The following is a 19877-nucleotide window of genomic DNA, read 5'->3' on the forward strand; positions in this document are numbered from 1 at the left end:
GAAACAGCGACGATCATGTGAGCGAGGTCATTCCCCCGGGAAACGCCAGGTTTGGTCTAGACTTCTGCATCATAGCTTATTCCCTCTGACATCCCAGCATCAACGAGTCGGAGCGAATGGCCAGCGCCATGTGGTACGGGATGCATTGGACCTACCATGAATGTACCAAGCAACTATTGGTGCTAACAAATGCCGCACTCTCGGAGCCGAACTCAAGAGGTTGGACCAGAAAAATCCCTCTCCAGGTGCCTGCATCTTTATCTGCATTTATCTGTGCATTATCTAAAAATTCTTAGGATATAATTCAATGATCAATAGCGTCAAGATAAGGATATAGCTAAATGGCGTTCGATGGCTCGTATACGATGGTCACGGTGTGTGTCCACCCACTGTAGTGGGAAAAGCATGCGGGATGCACAATTTCCCCAAAGCTGATGCTTATCTTTATTTCTTGCCGCCTGAACTATGAATATAAGTACTACAATGCTCAGTGACTCTTATGGAGGTGAATTACACACAGCTCTACGTCATTTCATACCTCTCTCGCTGACGTGACCTGACCTTTAAGCCAGCTGGCTGCCAGCTCCCACGAGTCTGTCTTTGCCCTCAGATAACAATGGATCCTGACCCAGACGTCATGAAGGAACTGCCAGCACAGGCAACGATAGAAGAAATGTCGCAGCAGACTCAAGACTCTATCTACAATATCCGCCCATGGAACAACAAATTGGATCGCGCCCTTAGTGCTGTGAGTACTATGGGCGAGGATGATGACCCAGGCTTGCGCAGGCCCACGGACTTCAAGCAACGGCAGGTACAGACTGACAGATTATCCAGTGCTCAAAGTAGGCAAGCTGACCCTTGCAGGATTTCTCCGGGAAAATGCTTCTTTGGCTCGCATACCAGTCCATCGGTGTCATCTACGGAGATATTGGAACCAGCCCGCTCTATGTCTATTCGTCTACTTTCAGTGAGCCGCCATCTCGCCAAGACCTGATTGGTGTACTTTCCATCATTATCTGGAGTATTACTATTATGGTGACCGTGAAATACATCTTTATCATCCTTCGCGCGGATAATGATGGAGAGGGTGGCACATTCAGCACATATTCTTTGCTCAGTCGCTATGTAAGGCACACATCTCTCTGTGCAGGATATAACTGACCAGCTCAGATGAACGAGGCATCGCTTGTACAGATGAAGAGACACTTGTCGATTGATCTCGAGCGCTCCAGCAGATATGCCCGACACAGCCTGGAAACAAGCAAGTTTGCGAAGCGCCTACTGAAGGTGGTAGGAGTACTGGCCGTGACCATGGTTCTTGCAGATGGCCTGCTCACTCCAGCTCAATCCGTTCTAGGTGCCGTCCAGGGTATTGAAGTCGTTTCTCCGAACATATCCAAAGGCACTGTTATCGGGGTCACCGATGCTATCCTAGTCATATTGTTCTTGATACAGCCTCTTGGTATCACGCGGGTTACGTTCGCCTTTGCCCCCATTGTCATCATTTGGCTCGGATTCAATGCTGCTTTCGGGATATACAATCTTGCTAAGTACGATGCCGGGGTTTTTGTCGCCTTCAACCCCGGGTACGCTTTCAAATTCCTGATCCGCCACGGAGAATCGGGATGGAGGATGCTTAGTGGTACTTTGCTTGCCTTTACCGGAGTCGAAGCCCTGTTTGCCGATCTTGGTGCTTTTAGTCGTCGGGCTATCCAGATAAGTTGGCTATGCTACACATTTCCTTGCCTGCTTCTGGCGTATATCGGGCAGGCTGCATACATCAGTGTGCATCCAGAGGCATACTCGAATCCCTTCTACAATGCAGCTCCTCCTGGCACAATATATCCTGCGCTTGTGATTGCCATTCTAGCAGCTATTGTTGCATCGCAAGCAATCATTACTGCCACATTTCAGGTACGAAGTCTACCCTACGAGAAATGACCAGTCTGACTCCGTTTAGCTCCTAGCACAAGTGATGAAGCTCTCATACCTTCCACAGTTCAAGGTGGTTCATACATCCGATATATTCCATGGACAGCTTTATATACCTCTTGCGAACTGGCTTTTGATGATAGGGACAATACTTGTGGCATCCATCTACAACAACGTATGTCGAAGATGGTCTAAACTCTATGGAATCCGCTAACAAAATGCAGACTACATCTCTTGGAAACGCATACGGAGTTTGTGTCATCTTCGTGACCTTCTTCGACACATGCATGGTAGCGATGGTAGCAATGTTCGTGTGGCGCAAGAGTCCTTACCTCGTGTTCCTTCCCTGGCTTACAATTGCTTGTTTTGACGGGGCATACCTTTCTTCGGCACTAACAAAAGTCCCAACTGGTGCATGGTTCACTCTCGCCGTAGCCACCGTCCTCGCCTTGCTCTTCCTCCTCTGGCGATTTGGAAAAGAGCAGCAATGGTTGGCTGAAGCGGAGGACCGCTTTCCCACGTCGCACTTTGTGACCAAAGATCAGGATGGCAGCATTCGCCTGGCAGACAAATTTGACGGTGCACCTCTGAGCACTACCCAGGGCGTGGGGATATTCTTCGACAAAGCTGGAGAGACCACACCCATTGTTTTTAGCCAGTTCATCCTGAAGCTCACGACGATGTTTGAGACAATCATCTTCTTTCATCTGCGACCTCTCGAGACTCCATCAGTCCCTATCGATGACCGCTACACCGTTTCGAAACTTGCGATTCCGTATTGCTACCGTCTGGTGGTCCGCTACGGCTACAATGACGAGATCATCTCCCCGGATCTCGCCAGCACCATCACTGATCAGGTCCGCAAATACTTAATCGAGCACAGACACACCACTGCTCCAACAGAAGCCAGCAGGAGTATTAGCCAGCTGAGTCGGGACATAGGCCAAGATACGACGAGTGCTGAAGAGTCCCGGACGATCACCAGCCGAGGGAGACAGATCGACCCGGTGGCTCTACTAGACAAGGCTTGTGCACATAACGTGCTCTACATTACTGGCAAGGAACAAATGAAGGTCAAAAGGGGTACCAATATCTTTAGGCGATTCGTGCTGGAGATATTCCTATGGATTCGAGACAACACTCGGGCGAAAATTGCTTCGTTGGGACTGGGAGCTGAGAAGGTGATTGAGGTGGGCTTTTTGAAGGATATATGACAACATAGTATGTAGTGCGATAACAACATATCGTATGACTTTGTCCAGGAACTTTATCTGTGCTATTCTTGGCCATAGATATTGACTATATCCTAGTGCCTTAAGATTTTCACTCCACGTCATGCACAGGCTGTTGATAACTATACAACACACGTGACTGCCCCTCGCGGGATAACGTCATCGGGTGCGTCATTGCCGCAGGAAATCACAGGATGGAACAATGCAATTCAACAAACGGATCCGGAAATGCCAGTTGCATTTATCCATAGTTGATAAAGAGTAAGACTTTATGAGAAGCAGAGTGTGTAACATCAACAGCATGTGCACAGTACAAAGCCTTCTTATATCATGCGCTCCTCCAGTCTCTACAAATCACAAAGAGAATAGGTCTTGGATAGGACGATGCCTTATGTAAACAATCTCATAATTCATACATAGAACTTAACAAATAAGATATAGTAGGTTATCTAATCTCCCACCGCAAAGTATTCATTCATACGGCCGGACCAGTCCACTCTGATAACCCTTCTTCACTGGATCGAGACTTCGCTGTCTTTCTCGACGTGGATGTGGTCGGAGGACTGGAGGGTAGAGACTTGCTCGTCGTCATATTGGACACTATATTATCATGAATTAGTTAGGGTGTGCAAAGGGTAGTTTAGTAGTTGGGGGAGGAGGTTCATACACGAATCCTTTGACCAGAGCAAATTCCTTCACGATCTTGCCTCCGTTGTCGGTGGCACTCTTCTTGGCCCTGAATACAAATACATATTAGATTTAATGATCTTTTTATGTATGGAAAGTGGTAGAACTCACTTCTCAAGCTCCTCAGGGGGAGACTCCTTCTTGAGGCTGACCTATAAATGAGATCCGTTAGCATTCAGCCAGGGGCGGGAAGAGGGGAAAAGACAAAAAACGGACCATGTATTGGTGAGGCATGTTGGCGGTAGTTTTTTTCTGATGAAGAGAAGTAGTTCTCAAGTGAGAAAGAGATCTGTAAACGTAGAATCTGAAAATGTTGGCGAAAGATGTAAGATGAGTTGCCCGATGGGTCAGGGGACCGTTTATTTATACTCTGCGGCTACTAGTAAGAGTCAGTAGGAAGTAACAGTTAGGCACCTGCGGGGGTCGATCTCACGCTCTGATAAGAGGCCGAGGGGTCGGAGGGACCAACCAGTGCACACTCCACTTTGGTGGGCGCAGTGCAGGATCGATGATGTCTGCGAGGGCAGGGATTACAGAGTATTCTTAATGTGGCTAGAGAGTGCGTGCAGATATCTACGTCGCATCGCATATGGCTACATTCTTTGCTTTTTTCTTGGTTGAGGGGTCAACTGGCGAGTCGGTGGCAGCACGTGAGACGGATCCCCCACGGACTCCGGCTTGTGAGGTCATCGAGTGCTGTCTCGCAAGTCGCGATGGCCAACTTCTACCATGGCGGTAAGACGAGCCCTGCAGACTGCGTCTCGGGGTGCTAGCTTTCGATATCATCGTATCTCAACCCTTCCAGCAAGGTCCTTTTCTTCGTCACCCCTCGTGCAGACTACTACATCCCCGCGGCACGCGTTCGCCTACGGCGCCAACGATGAAGTTGCACGCCTCGCTGCCAGTCGTCGCCGCCCATTGACTCTAGCAGATCTGCTCAAGTATGTATCATGCGATGAACTCTGTTATCTATCTATGGATAATTGTTGACTTGGATAGACATGGGCGGCCGCCCTTGTGTAAAGATGCCCTCCTGGCTTCGGCCAACTTCACCCTCTCCCTCTTGCCGGCCCGACTAGCGTCACGCATCGAGGCTCTCCGCAACCTCCCATTCATCGTCGTATCGAATCCGCATGTATCCAAGATCTACAACAATTACCTACACTCCCTCTCGACTCTCCTACCATACCAACAACGCCAGGTCACGACGCTGGAGGAGGAGAACCAGTTCGCAGAGGTACTGGCCGATCTCGTGCATACACATACGAACACCATCCCCATTCTTGCCCGCGGCTTTCTCGAATGTCGCCGATACATCGATCCCACTGAGGTAACACGGTTCCTGGACACGCACCTGCGCGCCAGAATCGGCACGCGGCTGATAGCAGAGCAACACTTGGCGCTGCACTTTGCTTCGCAGCCTGTCCGCGACGATCCCTCTGAACAAGAAGCACCGAAGGATGCTGCGCCATCAAATTACATCGGAGTCATTGACACGGCGCTGCAACCCGCCCGCATAGTCAAGTCGTGCGAGGACTTTGTGGGCGAGATCTGCGAGCTGAAGTATGGGGTCCGTCCGCGGCTGAATATCGGCGGACAGCCGGACGCTTCTTTCGCACATGTGCCGGTCCACGTGGAGTATATCCTTACAGAGCTGCTGAAGAATGCTTTCCGGGCCGTTATTGAGTCCGGGAACGGGAGTGAGCCGATCGAGGTGACCATTGCTGCGGCACCCGATGTTCCTGCCAGTCCGGTACATGACCCGAAGGCAAAGGAGAAGTGGAGTCATTCTGATTCGGATACTGGGTTCCACATGGACACGGTGGTGGGGACGGCCGATGCGAACGAGTCGATCAAGTGCTGGTCGCCGTCGCAGCAGAGCATCACGATCCGCATCCGAGACCGGGGCGGAGGTATCCCGCCGGAGGTGCTGCCGAATATCTGGTCATACAGCTTCACTACGTTCTCTGACTATGGGATGAATGGGTCGGAGAACGGCAGCATGGACGCGCTGAACACGATAGCCGCGAGCGGGGGTCACTTGAGCAGCATTGCCGGGCTGGGGTATGGACTGCCGCTGAGTCGGGCATATGCAGAGTATTTTGGAGGAAGCATTGCGGTGCAGAGCTTGTGGGGATGGGGGACAGATGTATACTTGACGCTGCAGGGAGTAGCCATGCCATCTTGCGTGCCGCAACATTGATATACCACTAATTTAACGAGGGCCGGAACCAATCTAATACTACTTACTATTTCTCTTCCAATGTCACCTACTTTTCAGGAATGTGTGTCTCTGGCCTCGCAAGCAGGTCCACCAACTCACAAACCCTGGCATCATCCCTCTCCACCATCTCCAGAATCCTCTCAATCTCCTCCTCCGTAAACATCAACCGCATATTCCTCACAAACTTCCTCCTGACCTCCTCCTCCGTCCTCGGGTTTCTCACATGCCCAACCGGATACTCCACCAGCACCTCCTCCAACACCCGCCCATCCTTCAACCTCACCACCACTCCAGCAGCAATACTCCTCTTCCCAACATCCAAATAATCCCTCGTCAATGCCTCATCCACCTGCACCACAATCCTCCCCCTCGACTCCTCCAACCTCGAATCCCCCACCCATCCTCCATCATCCTCATAATCCTCCACCTCAATCTCCCTCCCCTTGGCCATCGCCACAGCAACAACCCACTCCAAACAATGATCCCTCTCCGCCGCACACTTCAACGCCTCCCTCCCCGGCCTCGAAATGATATACTTTGCCGCCCACGTCGTCCTCACCAGCACCTCGTCCACCTCCTCCCATATCCCCATCCCCATTCCCATTCCCCTCATCCTCTCCATCTGCACCAACACAGCCTCCACAGCCGCGCACCCATGTCCCTCCACCGGCATAATCTTATACATCACTCTTTCCACCCCTCCCCTCCCAAGAGCTTCCACAAACTCAAACTCCCTCCCCCCAAACCTCCCATCCCAAAATCCTTCCCCCCTTTTACTCAAAACACAGCCCACTCCCCTCATCGCCTCCCCGGCCCCGTCTCTATCCGCCCTCATCACCAACTCCACCGCCCTCGACGCCGCATCCGCAGCCGCCCATCCCTTCCGAGGCACAGTGCACGGATGCGTACGATACAGACGACTTGGTCCGACATCCATCCATACATGGGAGATGATACTCTGCGTTAGTGTTGCCATGTGGCCCATCATCCAGGAGCAGACAGCCGCCGAGGCCAATTCTACAAGAACGACATGGTCGAGGTTATGTGCGTGGAAGGCATTGAGGGCTTGGTAGTGAGTTTGGATCTCGTAGGATTTGGTTATTGCCGTTAGGAGGGTGGATATTGTTGGGTTGGGTTTTTTACTATCTTTGTGATGGTCGAGGTGGGCAGGGTGACGGCTGAGGTAGTCTGATATTGAGAGGAGGGCGGCGATGTTATCTATTCATTCATTCAGTCAGTCTGTTAGTACAGGGATAGTAGTAAGGATGATGGTATTGAGGGTATGGTGGTGGTGATGGTTGTGGCTACCGGATGGATGTCCCCATTCCATACCCCAACTCGCATCGTTGTGGTCGAGGTAGCGGATTAAAATGCCTAGGTCGAATGTACCCTTTACTGGGTCTACTATGTGTGAGGTACCCGGGACTTGAAATCCGTGGGGAACGATGGTGTCGGGGATGATGGGGCCGAGGAGGGCTCGTGCGGAGGGAGACTTGGAGGCTGTTTCGATGGCGCAGGAGAGGGCGTCGAGGAGGGCGGTTCGGGCTGCGGTGTGCAGGGTGGATTCTTTTGTGGTGGTAGAGGAAATGGTGTGGGTGTGGGTGTAGTTGGTTATTTCGCGGATGGGGAGGTCGTAGTTTGTTTCTTCTTCCATTTTTGATGGTAGTAGGTTGTTGATGCTTTAATGATAGCCTATATGCAGATCAAGTATGGTTCTGGGGGGTTGGGGGTATAGTATATGTCCAACTGTAAGAATCACACATGCTATTCACTAGGTAAAGTCGTACATGTCCAACATATCGCTGATAAATAACCAAGTATTCAGATCATCCAAAAGGCCAAGCAAAATCCTATACTAGAAACCACCCGCTCCCCTCACTCTCTGCACCGCTCCTACTGCTCCCCGTGCCCAGCTAAAGCGTCCCGGGTCAATGCCAATCGACCCCACGGGGATATCATTCGTCGTTGGATCATGCCAGCAGCCGTCGTCGGGGCTGACGCCGCCGTAGTACGCCGTGTTCTGGTTCCGGTCGATGGCTTCACGCCAGGCGTGGCAGATGAGTGGGGAGTCCAGCAGGAGATTTACCTCCTGGCTATGGTAGAAGGATTGGGTGTCGAGATTGCCATTACCTGCATATTGTCAGTTTTCTCCGTCCCCTTGGGTTATTGCATGAGGTGTAGGGTAAGGACTACCTTGTATGGCAACCCTCTCATCAATAATCATCAACTTGATATGACAACTCCTCCGCTTGAACTTGTTATGGATCGGCCGGACCTGATCCTTCGCCACATAATTAAAGATCCGCAGACGGAACCGCTGCTCGTCCGTGTCCAGCGCCTTGTACATCCGATGCGCTATCATCTCATTCGTCCCGTTCTGGAACGGCAGTAATTCACCGGCATCATTGTACCCCAGACACAAGTAGCATGTGACGGTGACGCCGCGGGTTTTGACGGCCTCGATGAGGGCCTGGACGATGGGCTCGGCGTTCATGTTGGGCGTTTGGATGAAGATGGATTCTTGCGCGTTGTTGATTGCCGCGAGGAAGCTGCTGTTCTGCGGCGTGTGGATGCTGCTGTGGTTGGGGGCGCCCCAGGGTTCTCGGTTGATGACGGCCATGGGGAAGGGATCGTGCGGTGGAAGGACGACATAGGGCTGCATGATGGATTCTTGGTCGCTTTCGGGGGCATCCGCGGACATGTCGGTTTGAATTGTGGTGTCTATTTAAAAAAGATTAGTTTCTGGTGTCGCGTGGATCTGTCAGGGTAGTGGTGGTGCATACTTAACCGACGGGTCACTGCAAGTGTTCTATTCTCTCCCTCACGTGGTAGCAGCAAGCCGTTCATGCGCTGGGCCTCAGCCCGAATATCCGAGTCATAGTGATGCTCATCGACAGTGAGCTCAGGTAGAGGCCCCGGGTCTGGAGCATCATAGTCTGGCTGCTGCGAGGCGTGACATGGAATGCGAGCCCCCGTGGCGGGCGAGTCCAGCATGGGCAGTGGGGGGTCGAGCGAACGACCCCACGAAATCAACGCCGTGTCATACAACCCATCCACAATGGGTCCTTCGACATGAATCATCATCTCCAGATTGTCATTATCCTGCACATTACTGCTCTGCAGCAGTCCAATTCGTCGGTCAATTACCATGAACTTGGCGTGAAAGGTCCCAAAGATGGGCCGGTGGTAATTGACGACTTGCAGATCGATGTTGGGGATCTCATGGGCCGCAGGCAGCTGCACCTTTTCGCTGGTATATTTCTTCTCTGGCACTGGTAGGTGGTTCTCGAACAGCTGCTGCGGATCACCGCGATCATAGACCATCTTGACGGTGACTTTCGTTCCACGCTCACCAGCTCGCCGGGATAGCTCACGGAACGCATTGGTTACCAGCGTGGAGGCGTCTGAATGAATCCAGAAATTCGTCGCCAGGAATACTTCCTTCTCAGCCCGCACAATGCAGTTGGCCATATGACGGCAAAGATCGGGCAATGGGGCGATGATTGTCAGAGGGACTACACCGTTGCTGCCCATAAGTGGTGGGGAGACTACCCCGGACATGGGATTCTTCTCTAATGCGCAGAGCGCATCGTGATATATCTGGATGAGGGTCAGGTATGCTTCCCAAAACTTAAGTGATGATGAAGACAGTATCGACAGGTTAGTTACCTTCAAGAAAAGGTCGCTGGGTTGAGAATTGCCCCAGTTTCCACACTGCAGGACCTTTCGCAGTTCATTCTCATCTTTGTCCACCGACTCATTTGAACCCGACTTGTGCGACTTTGACTTCCGATCATGATACAATTTCTGGAATAGCTTGGTAGGTGATTGCGACGGATCCTGCAGGAGCTCTGAGGTGACGGTCTTTTCGTCATGACAGAGCTCATACACAGTGTCGGAAAGCATGGTGGTTCGCGCTTGATTAGCGCTCTTAGGCTGACGAAGGAACCAAAAAACAAACGAGGCCAAACTCAGGGAATAAACAGCGCCGGCGAGTTTAAAAAGGGGTATCCAAGTGGATTCGCTGATGGGACCCCAGGGCACTGGCGCGACCATGACTATTAATATTAATACAAAGGGATGGCTGCCTGTCTACAAGATGACGTATTTGGGGCTACCGGTCAGCAATCAGATTCTGGATGACCCTGGGATAATATAGCGAATAATTGGGGCCAATGCTACAAGATGATGTGGTGATCGCATCCCTTTTGAAAAACCGCAAGCAACTGGAGAGGGACGCGGCCACGACGTCATGCCGGGCTGACGATGGCCAGTGACATTCAATTGACAAACTGGCCGATGAGCAGTGGAACTATTTTGGTACGATTCATCGATGGATGGATCCACCAACCATTAACTTGGCACTGAAACAAGCTCCTGTCGGAGAGAACTGGGCAGAATAGGGCTGATCGAATCCTCGTGATACCGGGACACTCTTGAAGCCATTATAACTATTGTGGTTGCTAGTTACTGATCGGCTTCCATCGCAGAGCGGAAGGATGAGCACCTCCACGCTAAACTGCATCTTGCAGCTTAACTATGGATTCCACCTCATCGTCCCAACTTTATTAACGAACTACTTTCCTAGTTAGGTGATTACTCAGGGAATGCCATTAACCTCGGTGTTAAGCTGCAGCTTCTCCTCACTCGGACTTGCCCCCGAGCGTGTTCCTTTATTAAGCCGACTTTATCAATCTATCCCCGAATTCCTGCATTCCCCCTTCCTTTACTCCGCACTGCTCTCGTTCATCCTCAGAATCCCTCAATTGCGACCATGTGAGTATCTGAATCCACCCCAATGGCCAAAAATTCTGTCTATTCTATAGTCCCTGACAATCCCCAGGGTCTACACAGCATCCTTTGCCTTCTTCGAGGCGCTCTGGGAGGTAACTATGAAAGCCGTCTATATGGAAATGTCGGTCAAGCTAACTTGTCAGGCTGGAGTCTCCCATGTCTTTGTCAATCTGGGCTCTGACCACCCCTCCATCCTCGAGGCTATGGTCAAGGGCCAGAAAGAAAAGCCCAATGCATTTCCCAAGATCATAACTTGTCCCAACGAGGTGAGCCGATCAATGCAATCTCGTGGTGCATCTCCGCCCCGACACTAACCCCGCATGCCCCCTTGGCAGATGGTGGCCCTGTCCATGGCCGATGGTTATGCTCGCTTGACTGGGGAACCTCAATGTGTGATTGTCCATGTCGATGTCGGCACCCAGGGACTCGCTGCCGCTATCCACAACGCCTCTTGTGGCCGAGCTCCCGTCTTGATCTTCGCCGGTCTCTCCCCGTATACTATTGAAGGGGAGATGCGTGGCTCGCGTACTGAATACATTCACTGGATCCAAGATGTTCCCGACCAGAAGCAGATCGTCTCACAGTACTGCCGATATGCCGCCGAGATTCGCTCTGGCAAGAACATCAAGCAGATGGTCAACCGCGCTCTCCAATTCGCGACCAGTGATCCCAAGGGACCCGTCTACCTGGCCGGTGCACGAGAGGTCATGGAGGAGGAAATCACTCCCTACACTCTTAACCAGAGTCACTGGGTGTCTGTCTCCCCGTCTGCTCTCCCAGCCGACGGTGTCGAGCTGATTGCATCGGAGCTCGCAGCTGCCAAAAATCCTTTGGTCATTGTCGGTTACTCTGGCCGGGAAGCGCGAGGTGTCCATGAGTTGGTCACCCTTGCCAATACATTCCAGGGAATCCGCGTCCTCGACACTGGCGGCTGTGACATGTGCTTTCCTGGCGACCACCCCGCATATCTAGGCATGCGTTTTGGTGTTCACGACGCCATCAAATCCGCCGACTTCATTCTTGTTGCTGACTGTGACGTCCCCTGGATCCCAACACTCTGCAAACCCTCCGACTCCGCCCGCATCATCCATGTCGACGTCGACCCCCTTAAGCAGCAAATTCCCGTCGCCTACATCCCCACAATTGCGACCTTCCGCGCTGAGTCGGCAACCGCTTTCAAGCAACTCAACGAATACATTGCCTCCAACACCTCCATCCAGCAGACAGTCCAGTCGGACGAGAACCGTGCTCGGGGCAAGCGTCGCGCAGAGGCTTTCCAGAAAACCCGCCAGGCTATCTACAACCTCGCCCGCTTACCCCCCGGCGGGGACGTCGCCCCCCTCAATGCCTCCTATCTCATCAGCCAACTCCGCCAGTCCTGCCCACTTGATACTATCTGGGCCGTCGAATCCGTAACCCTCACCGCCAACGTGGCCGACCAGATTGCTCCTACCCTGCCGAAATCCTGGATCAACTGTGGCGGTGGTGGACTCGGCTGGTCCGGAGGCGGTGCCCTGGGCATCAAACTCGCCACTGACGCCAAACACGGCGGGTCAAACAAGGGTAAATTCGTCTGCCAGATCGTCGGCGACGGCACCTATCTCTTCTCCGTTCCCGGGTCTGTTTACTGGGTTGCTCGTCGGTACAATATTCCTATCCTTACGATTGTGCTCAACAACAAGGGCTGGAATGCCCCTCGCCGTAGTATGCTCCTCGTTCACCCCAATGGCGATGGATCCCGTGCTACGAACGAAGATCTCAACATCTCTTTTGCCCCAACCCCTGATTATCCAGGTATCGCAACAGCTGCGTCTGGTGGTACCTTCTGGGGTGCTCAGGCTGCCAATGTTGCGCAGCTGAGAGAGCTGTTACCTGAGGCTATCAAGAGCGTGCAAAATGGTACCACGGCGGTTTTGGAGGCGCAGCTCGATGGAACAAAGGGGAAGTACGTCGCTGCGAAGCCTTCACTGTGATGATATCTTCTTCTCATTCTCACGCTTGTCACGTCTATATGAGAATCATGATATATATAATACGGTCTTATCTTGCTCAAGCAACAAGACTGATGCCGCCTCCGATCAGACACATAGCAGACACAGAAACCAGTTTCAAACAATACAATGACTCGAATACACTGAACACATCTTACTACGTATCAATAACCCACTAGCACAGACATAGATCACTAAACAGCTTCTGCTGGTTAGCTCGGAAGTCCAAGGGGAACGGAATTCAACTTCCAGTGCTTGGATTTAATTCCGGAGAATGTGCGCAATTCATTTTCCTCGGTAATTCTCGAAGTCTCGGGCTTCCCTCCGAGAGATGCACCGTTTCGTCCTTATGGACATCATAGTATATTCAATCCCTAAGATATAACCTGCTTGTTATCATTCCCGACATTTGTACTATTAGTAACAATAGACATCCCCGACTCACTCACTCCCTCCCCTCCCCTCCCCTTCTCAGACACCATTATTCCGAATTGGAAAACGTATCATGACCCAAGCCAGTAGTAATAGTATATAGCAAGGCACGCCTCGAACACAAAACTGCTTTGTATACCTACCTACACAGACGTACCTTCATCAAAACACGGGCGTGCGCGAAGATAGAAAACTACAATCCCAGAAGCAGAGGATTTAAAAGGCATTTCACCCTTGAGGTCGTTGTTCTGGCGTTGGCGTTGGCGAGGGCCGGAGTTGGAAGAGTTATGCTGTTGCTTTGAATCAGCAGTGGACTCCTTCGAAGATTTCGTATCTGCTTTTGACTGTTTAATATGCTCATAAGGATGTTGTTACTCTTGTGTATTGGCTGTGACTTGGGAATATACTATAGCATGGGTTTGTGGTAAGTTACTGTGTCCTAGTCGTCACTTGTGAGTTGGCAAGTGTTAGTCAGGAGGTGTTTAGCTGGGCTCCTATTCATACAAGACGATCAAGTTCGATGGGGATGTCCAGGGATAATCTACGAAGTACTAATATCTAGGCAGCCTTGGCAATACACAAAAGCAAGTAAATTCATCTCATTAACCGTATCATAACAAATCCTGAACAATTTTGGTCAGCAAGAAAACATGCATTACTATCCCTTTTTTTCAGTGTTTCCCAGCAGTTTCAATTCGAAGCAACGTCCCCCTTAAGCAAGCAGATTAACGCCGTTGATTGTTTTCCTGGTCCGCATTACCTACTAAACAGCATCGCAATCCTTGAACTTGCTGAGCTTGAACAACCTTCTTGCGTTGTCCCGGCCAACACGGAGATATCCGTCGCGACCACCCAACGCTTCCTTGATCTTCTCCGCGTCGTCATCATACCACTGGCAGCCGTGCTCCATCCGCTCGTAGGGGAAGTCAACGCTAAACATCATTCGCTCATCGCCCAGCCAGTCGTACAGGTAGCGCAGGTTCTGGGTGCTGAAATGTCCACTGGTGGTATGTAGATGTTGCGCTTGAAGTAGTACAGTGGCTCCTTCTGGCAAACAGTATCTCCGTTCTTCTCTGCCAGCGGCCGTGTCACACCCTTGACCCAGTGGTCCATCCGCCAGAAGTCAAATGGAATGCGCTCGCCCATGTGTCCGACAATAATCTTCAAATTGGGGAATCTATCGAAAACGCCGTTGACAATGATTCCCATTAGGTGCAGTGCTACTCCGTTGCAGTAGCTCTGGGGAGGCCCGACGAGATACTTGCGGTCCGCGTAGAATTGCTTGTAGCTTTGGGTATCCCGCAAAGGTGCAGCAGGATGAAGATAGACCGGGACGTCCAACTCCACAGCCACCCTCCAGAATTCGTCGTAGTCGGGTTGATCGTAGAACAGGGGTTGGTCTTCGTCTCCTTCTCCAGTATGCTGAACATCATTCAGCAAGGCCCCGTGGAAGCCCAACTCCTTCACACAGCGGCGAAGCTCATGTCCCGCCTGTCTGGGATCATGCATCGACAGAGCCGCAAATGCCCCCAGTCTATCACGGTGACCCTTGATCTGGTCATGAATGTAGTTGTTCACGTCGCGAGCCCGTTTCTCGGCCTTGTCCTTGTCAGTGATGCCCTGAATGCCTGGGACAGTCAGGGAGAGGATGCTATATCCGATGCCGTTTTGGTCGGACAGCTGCAGGCGTTCGTCCGTGATAGACACGATTTGGCGCTTGTACCGCTCAACATCGTTGGGGGCGATATAGAGGGCTGCCTGGGCATCGATCTCCTCATCCATGCCCCTAACCTCAAAGGCTTCTTCGAGAGCGACCTTTCCACGCATATTGAAGTGTAGGTTTGATAACTTGCTCAAGCTTTCTAGTGTGATGCAAAAAGGTAGAAGTCAAAGTCAAGAAGAATTGATATTATTATTGTAGAGTAGATGATGCTCGTTGATCGAGATGATCTTCTTTTCGAGTTGCCACGAAGTGTTTGAGGGCGATTATATAGCCGCGTCGCGACTTAACCCATGGTATTAACTCCATGATGTTTAATGACAAAAGATCCCCGCAGAATTTCCCCTCCGTAGCATCGGGGTTGATACAGCCAGCTTTAAGCTCAAACTGCGGTGGTTAAGAGGGGTATCAGAGGAATATCGATTCCAGATGCTAAATTTGACTTTCGGGTAACTGTTCCAAAGCCTCAACGCCTATAACGTGGAATGTTGTTTGGAGTCTGTCTCAGCGGAGTTTCAGGCACAGAGAGAGTGCCTTGAGGAGGCTTCTTGTCATGGTTATTTCATTCGAGCTCATCGCTAGTAAGATGTTGATCTAGACTTGAGTTCCGCAGCTGTGGCCTCACTCGGCTAGGTTCGGCTGATGGGAGTGGCTTGTGATGGCCTCAAGGAGGGGAAGACTAAACAAGAACGTTGTATGATCTCAGTGTGATAGGAATGCATCTTGTTCTGCGTTTGAATTGGGCGGGGAATGATGACTGGCGTTCTATCCACTGGGAGCCGCAACCGACATCTGAGCAGATTCAGTTGTCAAAACCAGAACGGCAATAGCCCAGAGTACGTCACATCTAAGAGCTAGACTGCTCTTTCCAGGTTGAGCTGACTGGCTGTTGTAAGATGCGCTGATGCCTGGCTGCAGATTCCCATTCGAAAGTTATGATCTTCAAGAGTCGTCACCTGCAAAGTATCTCATATCCAGAAGAGCATGAGGGTGGTAATGTTGAAGCTTATCCTGAGCCTACTGTCAAGCATCGTGAATTAATGAGAGGGATATGTAGCCACGTTGTTGTGTGTAGCTCAACGGAATTATTGTGGTGGTTAGCGGATGGAGGGAGAGCTGCACAAAGCCGTAGGTCTTGTTTGCACCCTTTGAGTACAGTCGAGGGACTTGTGCTTGAGCTTGATAGATTCATCCCGGACGTAATATCGCTGGAATAATCAGTAGTGCAGTCTCGATGTGATGTTTCATTGGCAATAACTCGCATTGGTGGAGAGCACAGACTCAAGCTTTTCTCCAGCCAGAAACTATGCGAAAGAGGGGTAGACGCAACAATTCAGTCTTACCACGTGAATCCCCTCCTTTGAATGAACTCTACCAGACATGGGCCGTCACAACCGATGTTAGTGGTGTATCCATCTCATAGTGCACATAGGTGAGTCAAGGATCAAGCGATAGATAGTATGGAGTAGTAGAAGTAATGGTAGTTCGTTTCGATTGCCTATTCGGGGATGACACCGCCATCTTATCGCCTCGATAAGCAAGTCCGATGCCGGCGATAGCCTTATCTAGGCGCGGGGTTGTCACCCGAGCGGTAATTTAATTCCATGCATTATTCTTGTCTGTCTTGCTGCGGCTGCTGTAGCTGGTCCTTGCTTCATTTCAGCTTCTTCCTCGTCGTCAGGCCAAGATCTCGTTAACGCTGAACCAAAGTACCACAAGGGTGAACTGGTATCAACCAATGGCTTTGTGAGATGCAGCTATGAAGTGTCATGGAGCAGTACTCCGTACTAGTATTCCTGCAGGCCCAACCATACAAAGAATGTATCGGGAATACCAATTACGTTATCGCCGCCCGCCGCGCCCTGTGAACGACAGCGTCACATCGCATCAGCTTGCGGCATCTCGCGGTGGAATTAGATAACGAAAACGCGGTGAAGCTCCTCCATGGCATCTGATTGCTTCTGCCTTCCTCTCCATCAGCAATGGGTGCCCCTTCGCATGCCTCGTGGATGAACTCGGTCCCCATCGACCCAATGATGCATTACCGGCGGAACCGGTCCGCCCACTTAAGCGGAGAAAAAAGCGGACGCCCCTGCGTGACTCGATTCTCCCCTTCACTTTCGCCATCAGTTCTCCTGCTTTGTGAATTTCTCTCTCAGTCGTTTATTTTGCTGCACTGACATCCGTGTGGATTGTGTTGTATACACTGGCCTGCATCTCATCTTCACCAAGTTCTCTACGTTCAATCAGACCCCTGTCTCAAGAATGAGTCCTCCCGTCGCTGTGGACAATGACTCAAACAACGTGGGCTCGGTTGCCGCATCCGGCCCATTGACGGTCGATGCCATCCCTGCCCTGAGAGCCAAGAGCGCAAAGATTCCCACCGGTGTTGCTCCTGCTACCAACAGTGACATGTTCAAGAGCCCGGTAAGTCATATCCTCGCCTTCACTGACGGACAATTTGCTGTGGCGAAAGATCGACTGACCTTCAATTTCTCTCGTTTAGCACTGCTACACCAAGCCTCAATCGAAACGCTGGGATCGTAAGTCGTCCGATTGCCTCCGTCTCGAACACCTACTAATTCCCTGCAAGATATCTTCTCCATCGAGTCCAAGTCCCGGAAGGTTTGTCCGCTTATGCGCTTTGGTTGGGGTCTACATACATACTAAACTAAACCTTCTGTTAGAGTTCAACTCTGAAGGGTGCTGCGCGGTACCTGAAGAATCCCGGACTGATTTCCTTGGGTGGTGGCCTCCCCTCCCCGGAATACTTCCCCATTGAACAGCTCTCCGTCAAGGTCCCCAACGCGCCCGATTTCACCCCGGAGGCTATCCAAAACTCCGGTTCCCTTTTGACCGCGAATAAGGGTGACGCGCGCACCGGAAAGAGTCTTTACGGTCAGTTGCATCCAGTCCCCGGCATTCAGTTGCATACTAAGTGAGCTTATGATTAGACTTGGAGGTTGCCCTTAACTATGGCCAGGCTTCCGGAACTCCCCAGTTGCTTAGGTTCGTGACAGAACACACTGAAGTATGTGGAGGCAATGCAACCCGATTGTACATGTGGAGCCTTAGCTAACCCCTGCTAGCTTATTCACAACCCCCCTTATGCCGATTGGCAATGCTGCTTGACTGCAGGTAGCACGTTCGCGTGGGACGCGGTGCTCCGCATGCTCTGCAACCGCGGTGACTACATCCTGATGGAAGAGTACACTTTTGCGAGTGCTCAGGAGACTGCGCTTCCGCTTGGACTGAAGGTGGCGCCTGTCAGGATGGACGGAGAGGGCCTTTTGCCTGAGTCCCTTGATGAGGTTCTTAGCAACTGGGACGAAGCCGCCCGAGGTGCTCGTAAGCCCTACGTGTTGTACACCATTCCCACTGGCCAGAACCCGACGGGTGCTACTCAGTCCGCGGAGAGGCGTAGGGCTGTGTACAAGGTCGCTCAGAAGCACGACGTGTACATTGTGGAGGATGAGCCGTACTACTTCTTGCAGATGCAGCCCTACGCCGGTCCTGACAGCGAGCCTGTCCCGCCACCAGCGACCCACGAAGAGTTCATCCAGTCCCTTGTGCCGTCGTATCTGAGCCTTGATGTCGACGGACGTGTTCTTCGCATCGAATCATTCTCCAAGGTCCTTTCTCCTGGATCCCGAGCTGGCTGGATTGTCGCTTCGGATCAAGTTGTGGAACGGTTCATCCGCAACTGCGAGACTTCGGCCCAGAACCCCAGCGGTATCTCGCAGCTGATCTTCTACAAGCTTCTCGATGAGCACTGGGGTCACTCTGGATACCTTGATTGGCTGATCAACCTGCGTATGCAATACACCGGCCGCAGGGATACGATGATGCACGCTTGTGAACAGTACCTGCCTCGCGAGATTGCTCAGTGGATCCCCCCTGCCGCAGGCATGTTTGTAAGTATTTACTCTGACCATTATAGCTCTCGATTCAGATGATAAGCTAACAAAGTGGCAGCACTGGATCGAAGTTGATTGGAAGAAGCACCCTGGCTTGGCGTCCGGCAAGACTCGTGAATCCATTGAAGAGGAAGTGTTCCTTGCTGCCATCGATAATGGTGTCCTTGTCTCTCGCGGCAGCTGGTTCAAGGCGTTGGGAGTCAACGAGGAGAAGATGTTCTTCCGCGCTACGTTTGCTGCCGCCAGCTCGGAAGGCATCACTGAAGCTATTCGGCGGTTCGGTGATTCTCTGAGAACCCAGTTCGGCTTGTAGAGGACAGATGACTGCTTCAAAAAGATGTACATACGAAAGAAGTAGATAAACCCATATTCTAATTCTAGCGTGAAGTTGGTTATAGAGTAATCAAATTGGATACGGCCTCTTTATTCGAAGGAATTCTATCATCAAGATAATATAGAAAATCCTATAAGTACCCCTTGCAAGTCTCCAAATCCATACATTTCACCTCGTTGTGCAGCTATATCACATCCATATGCCGTAGAAATCAACGATATCGGAACCTCGTGAAAACAATATTCCGCCGCTGATCCACACCACCACTGTGACACTATCCCGAACGAACGCTCTGGAACTTTAATCGAACGTTTGCCCCAAAACCCTCCATTTAACTATCTAACGAGAGAGAAGAGACGATGCATCTTGTTTATTATTATTGATATTACTTCCACCAGCTCGTGATACCCCCTTAGACTTTCTTCTTCTCTATATTCGTTTTCCGTTGCCCTGATTCCATTTCCTGTCTCCCCCCTGCATTGGCGACCGAACATCGCCAGGTTCCTTGTTCGTTTTCTTGTGCTAGACCAGCTGGTTTGGTTGTGGGATTATTGGGTGCTTGTTGTAGGTGAGTGGGTATTTGGATTTTTAAGCTAGAAATAGAGGGATCT

General features: G+C 51.3%; 8 protein-coding genes across 8 annotated transcripts; 4 read left to right on the forward strand and 4 right to left on the reverse strand.

Moving 5' to 3' along the window:
• Positions 1–616: 616 nt before the first annotated feature.
• ASPBRDRAFT_51880 (uncharacterized protein) lies at positions 617–3149 on the forward strand (the record flags this gene model as incomplete). Its single annotated transcript, XM_067626811.1, has 5 exons — positions 617–814; positions 868–1128; positions 1174–1917; positions 1964–2110; positions 2160–3149. 5 exons carry the CDS (start codon positions 617–619, stop codon positions 3147–3149), a joined length of 2340 nt encoding a protein of 779 aa, XP_067483485.1.
• Positions 3150–3652: 503 nt separating this feature from the next.
• On the reverse strand, positions 3653–4429 carry ASPBRDRAFT_38656 (uncharacterized protein). The gene is made up of 5 exons (XM_067623979.1): positions 4288–4429; positions 4071–4233; positions 3966–4006; positions 3835–3903; positions 3653–3767 (listed from the first exon to the last, which is right to left on the reverse strand). The coding sequence occupies exons 2-5, from the start codon at positions 4086–4088 to the stop codon at positions 3680–3682; spliced, it is 216 nt and encodes a 71-aa protein (XP_067483486.1). The 5' UTR covers positions 4089–4233; positions 4288–4429; the 3' UTR covers positions 3653–3679.
• A 70-nt stretch (positions 4430–4499) lies between these two features.
• On the forward strand, positions 4500–6347 carry ASPBRDRAFT_38657 (alpha-ketoacid dehydrogenase kinase family protein). Its single transcript, XM_067623980.1, has 2 exons — positions 4500–4795; positions 4854–6347. The coding sequence occupies exons 1-2, from the start codon at positions 4584–4586 to the stop codon at positions 6055–6057; spliced, it is 1416 nt and encodes a 471-aa protein (XP_067483487.1). The 5' UTR covers positions 4500–4583; the 3' UTR covers positions 6058–6347.
• On the reverse strand, positions 6125–7732 carry ASPBRDRAFT_117850 (putative 2-methylcitrate dehydratase (PrpD); the record flags this gene model as incomplete). The annotated part of the gene is made up of 2 exons (XM_067617127.1): positions 6125–7296; positions 7387–7732. The coding sequence occupies 2 exons, from the start codon at positions 7730–7732 to the stop codon at positions 6125–6127; spliced, it is 1518 nt and encodes a 505-aa protein (XP_067483488.1).
• Positions 7733–7933: 201 nt separating this feature from the next.
• ASPBRDRAFT_192399 (IQ calmodulin-binding motif protein) lies at positions 7934–9984 on the reverse strand (the record flags this gene model as incomplete). Its single annotated transcript, XM_067620475.1, has 3 exons — positions 7934–8208; positions 8272–8799; positions 8862–9984. 3 exons carry the CDS (start codon positions 9982–9984, stop codon positions 7934–7936), a joined length of 1926 nt encoding a protein of 641 aa, XP_067483489.1.
• A 509-nt stretch (positions 9985–10493) lies between these two features.
• On the forward strand, positions 10494–13041 carry ASPBRDRAFT_401191 (putative thiamine pyrophosphate enzyme). The gene is made up of 4 exons (XM_067624282.1): positions 10494–10854; positions 10922–10964; positions 11016–11138; positions 11208–13041. Coding segments are annotated over exons 1-4 (1806 nt in total). The 5' UTR covers positions 10494–10852; the 3' UTR covers positions 12846–13041.
• A 1017-nt stretch (positions 13042–14058) lies between these two features.
• On the reverse strand, positions 14059–15122 carry ASPBRDRAFT_192401 (amidohydrolase family protein; the record flags this gene model as incomplete). Its single annotated transcript, XM_067620476.1, has 2 exons — positions 14059–14296; positions 14332–15122. The coding sequence occupies 2 exons, from the start codon at positions 15120–15122 to the stop codon at positions 14059–14061; spliced, it is 1029 nt and encodes a 342-aa protein (XP_067483491.1).
• Positions 15123–17280: 2158 nt separating this feature from the next.
• Positions 17281–19245, forward strand: ASPBRDRAFT_192402 (aminotransferase-like domain-containing protein; the record flags this gene model as incomplete). The annotated part of the gene is made up of 7 exons (XM_067620477.1): positions 17281–17442; positions 17522–17558; positions 17609–17640; positions 17703–17913; positions 17970–18046; positions 18105–18929; positions 18991–19245. The coding sequence occupies 7 exons, from the start codon at positions 17281–17283 to the stop codon at positions 19243–19245; spliced, it is 1599 nt and encodes a 532-aa protein (XP_067483492.1).
• Positions 19246–19877: the final 632 nt, after the last annotated feature.

This window comes from Aspergillus brasiliensis (assembly GCF_001889945.1).
Source record: "Aspergillus brasiliensis CBS 101740 unplaced genomic scaffold ASPBRscaffold_2, whole genome shotgun sequence".
In the NCBI taxonomy this organism is placed as follows: domain Eukaryota; kingdom Fungi; phylum Ascomycota; class Eurotiomycetes; order Eurotiales; family Aspergillaceae; genus Aspergillus; species Aspergillus brasiliensis.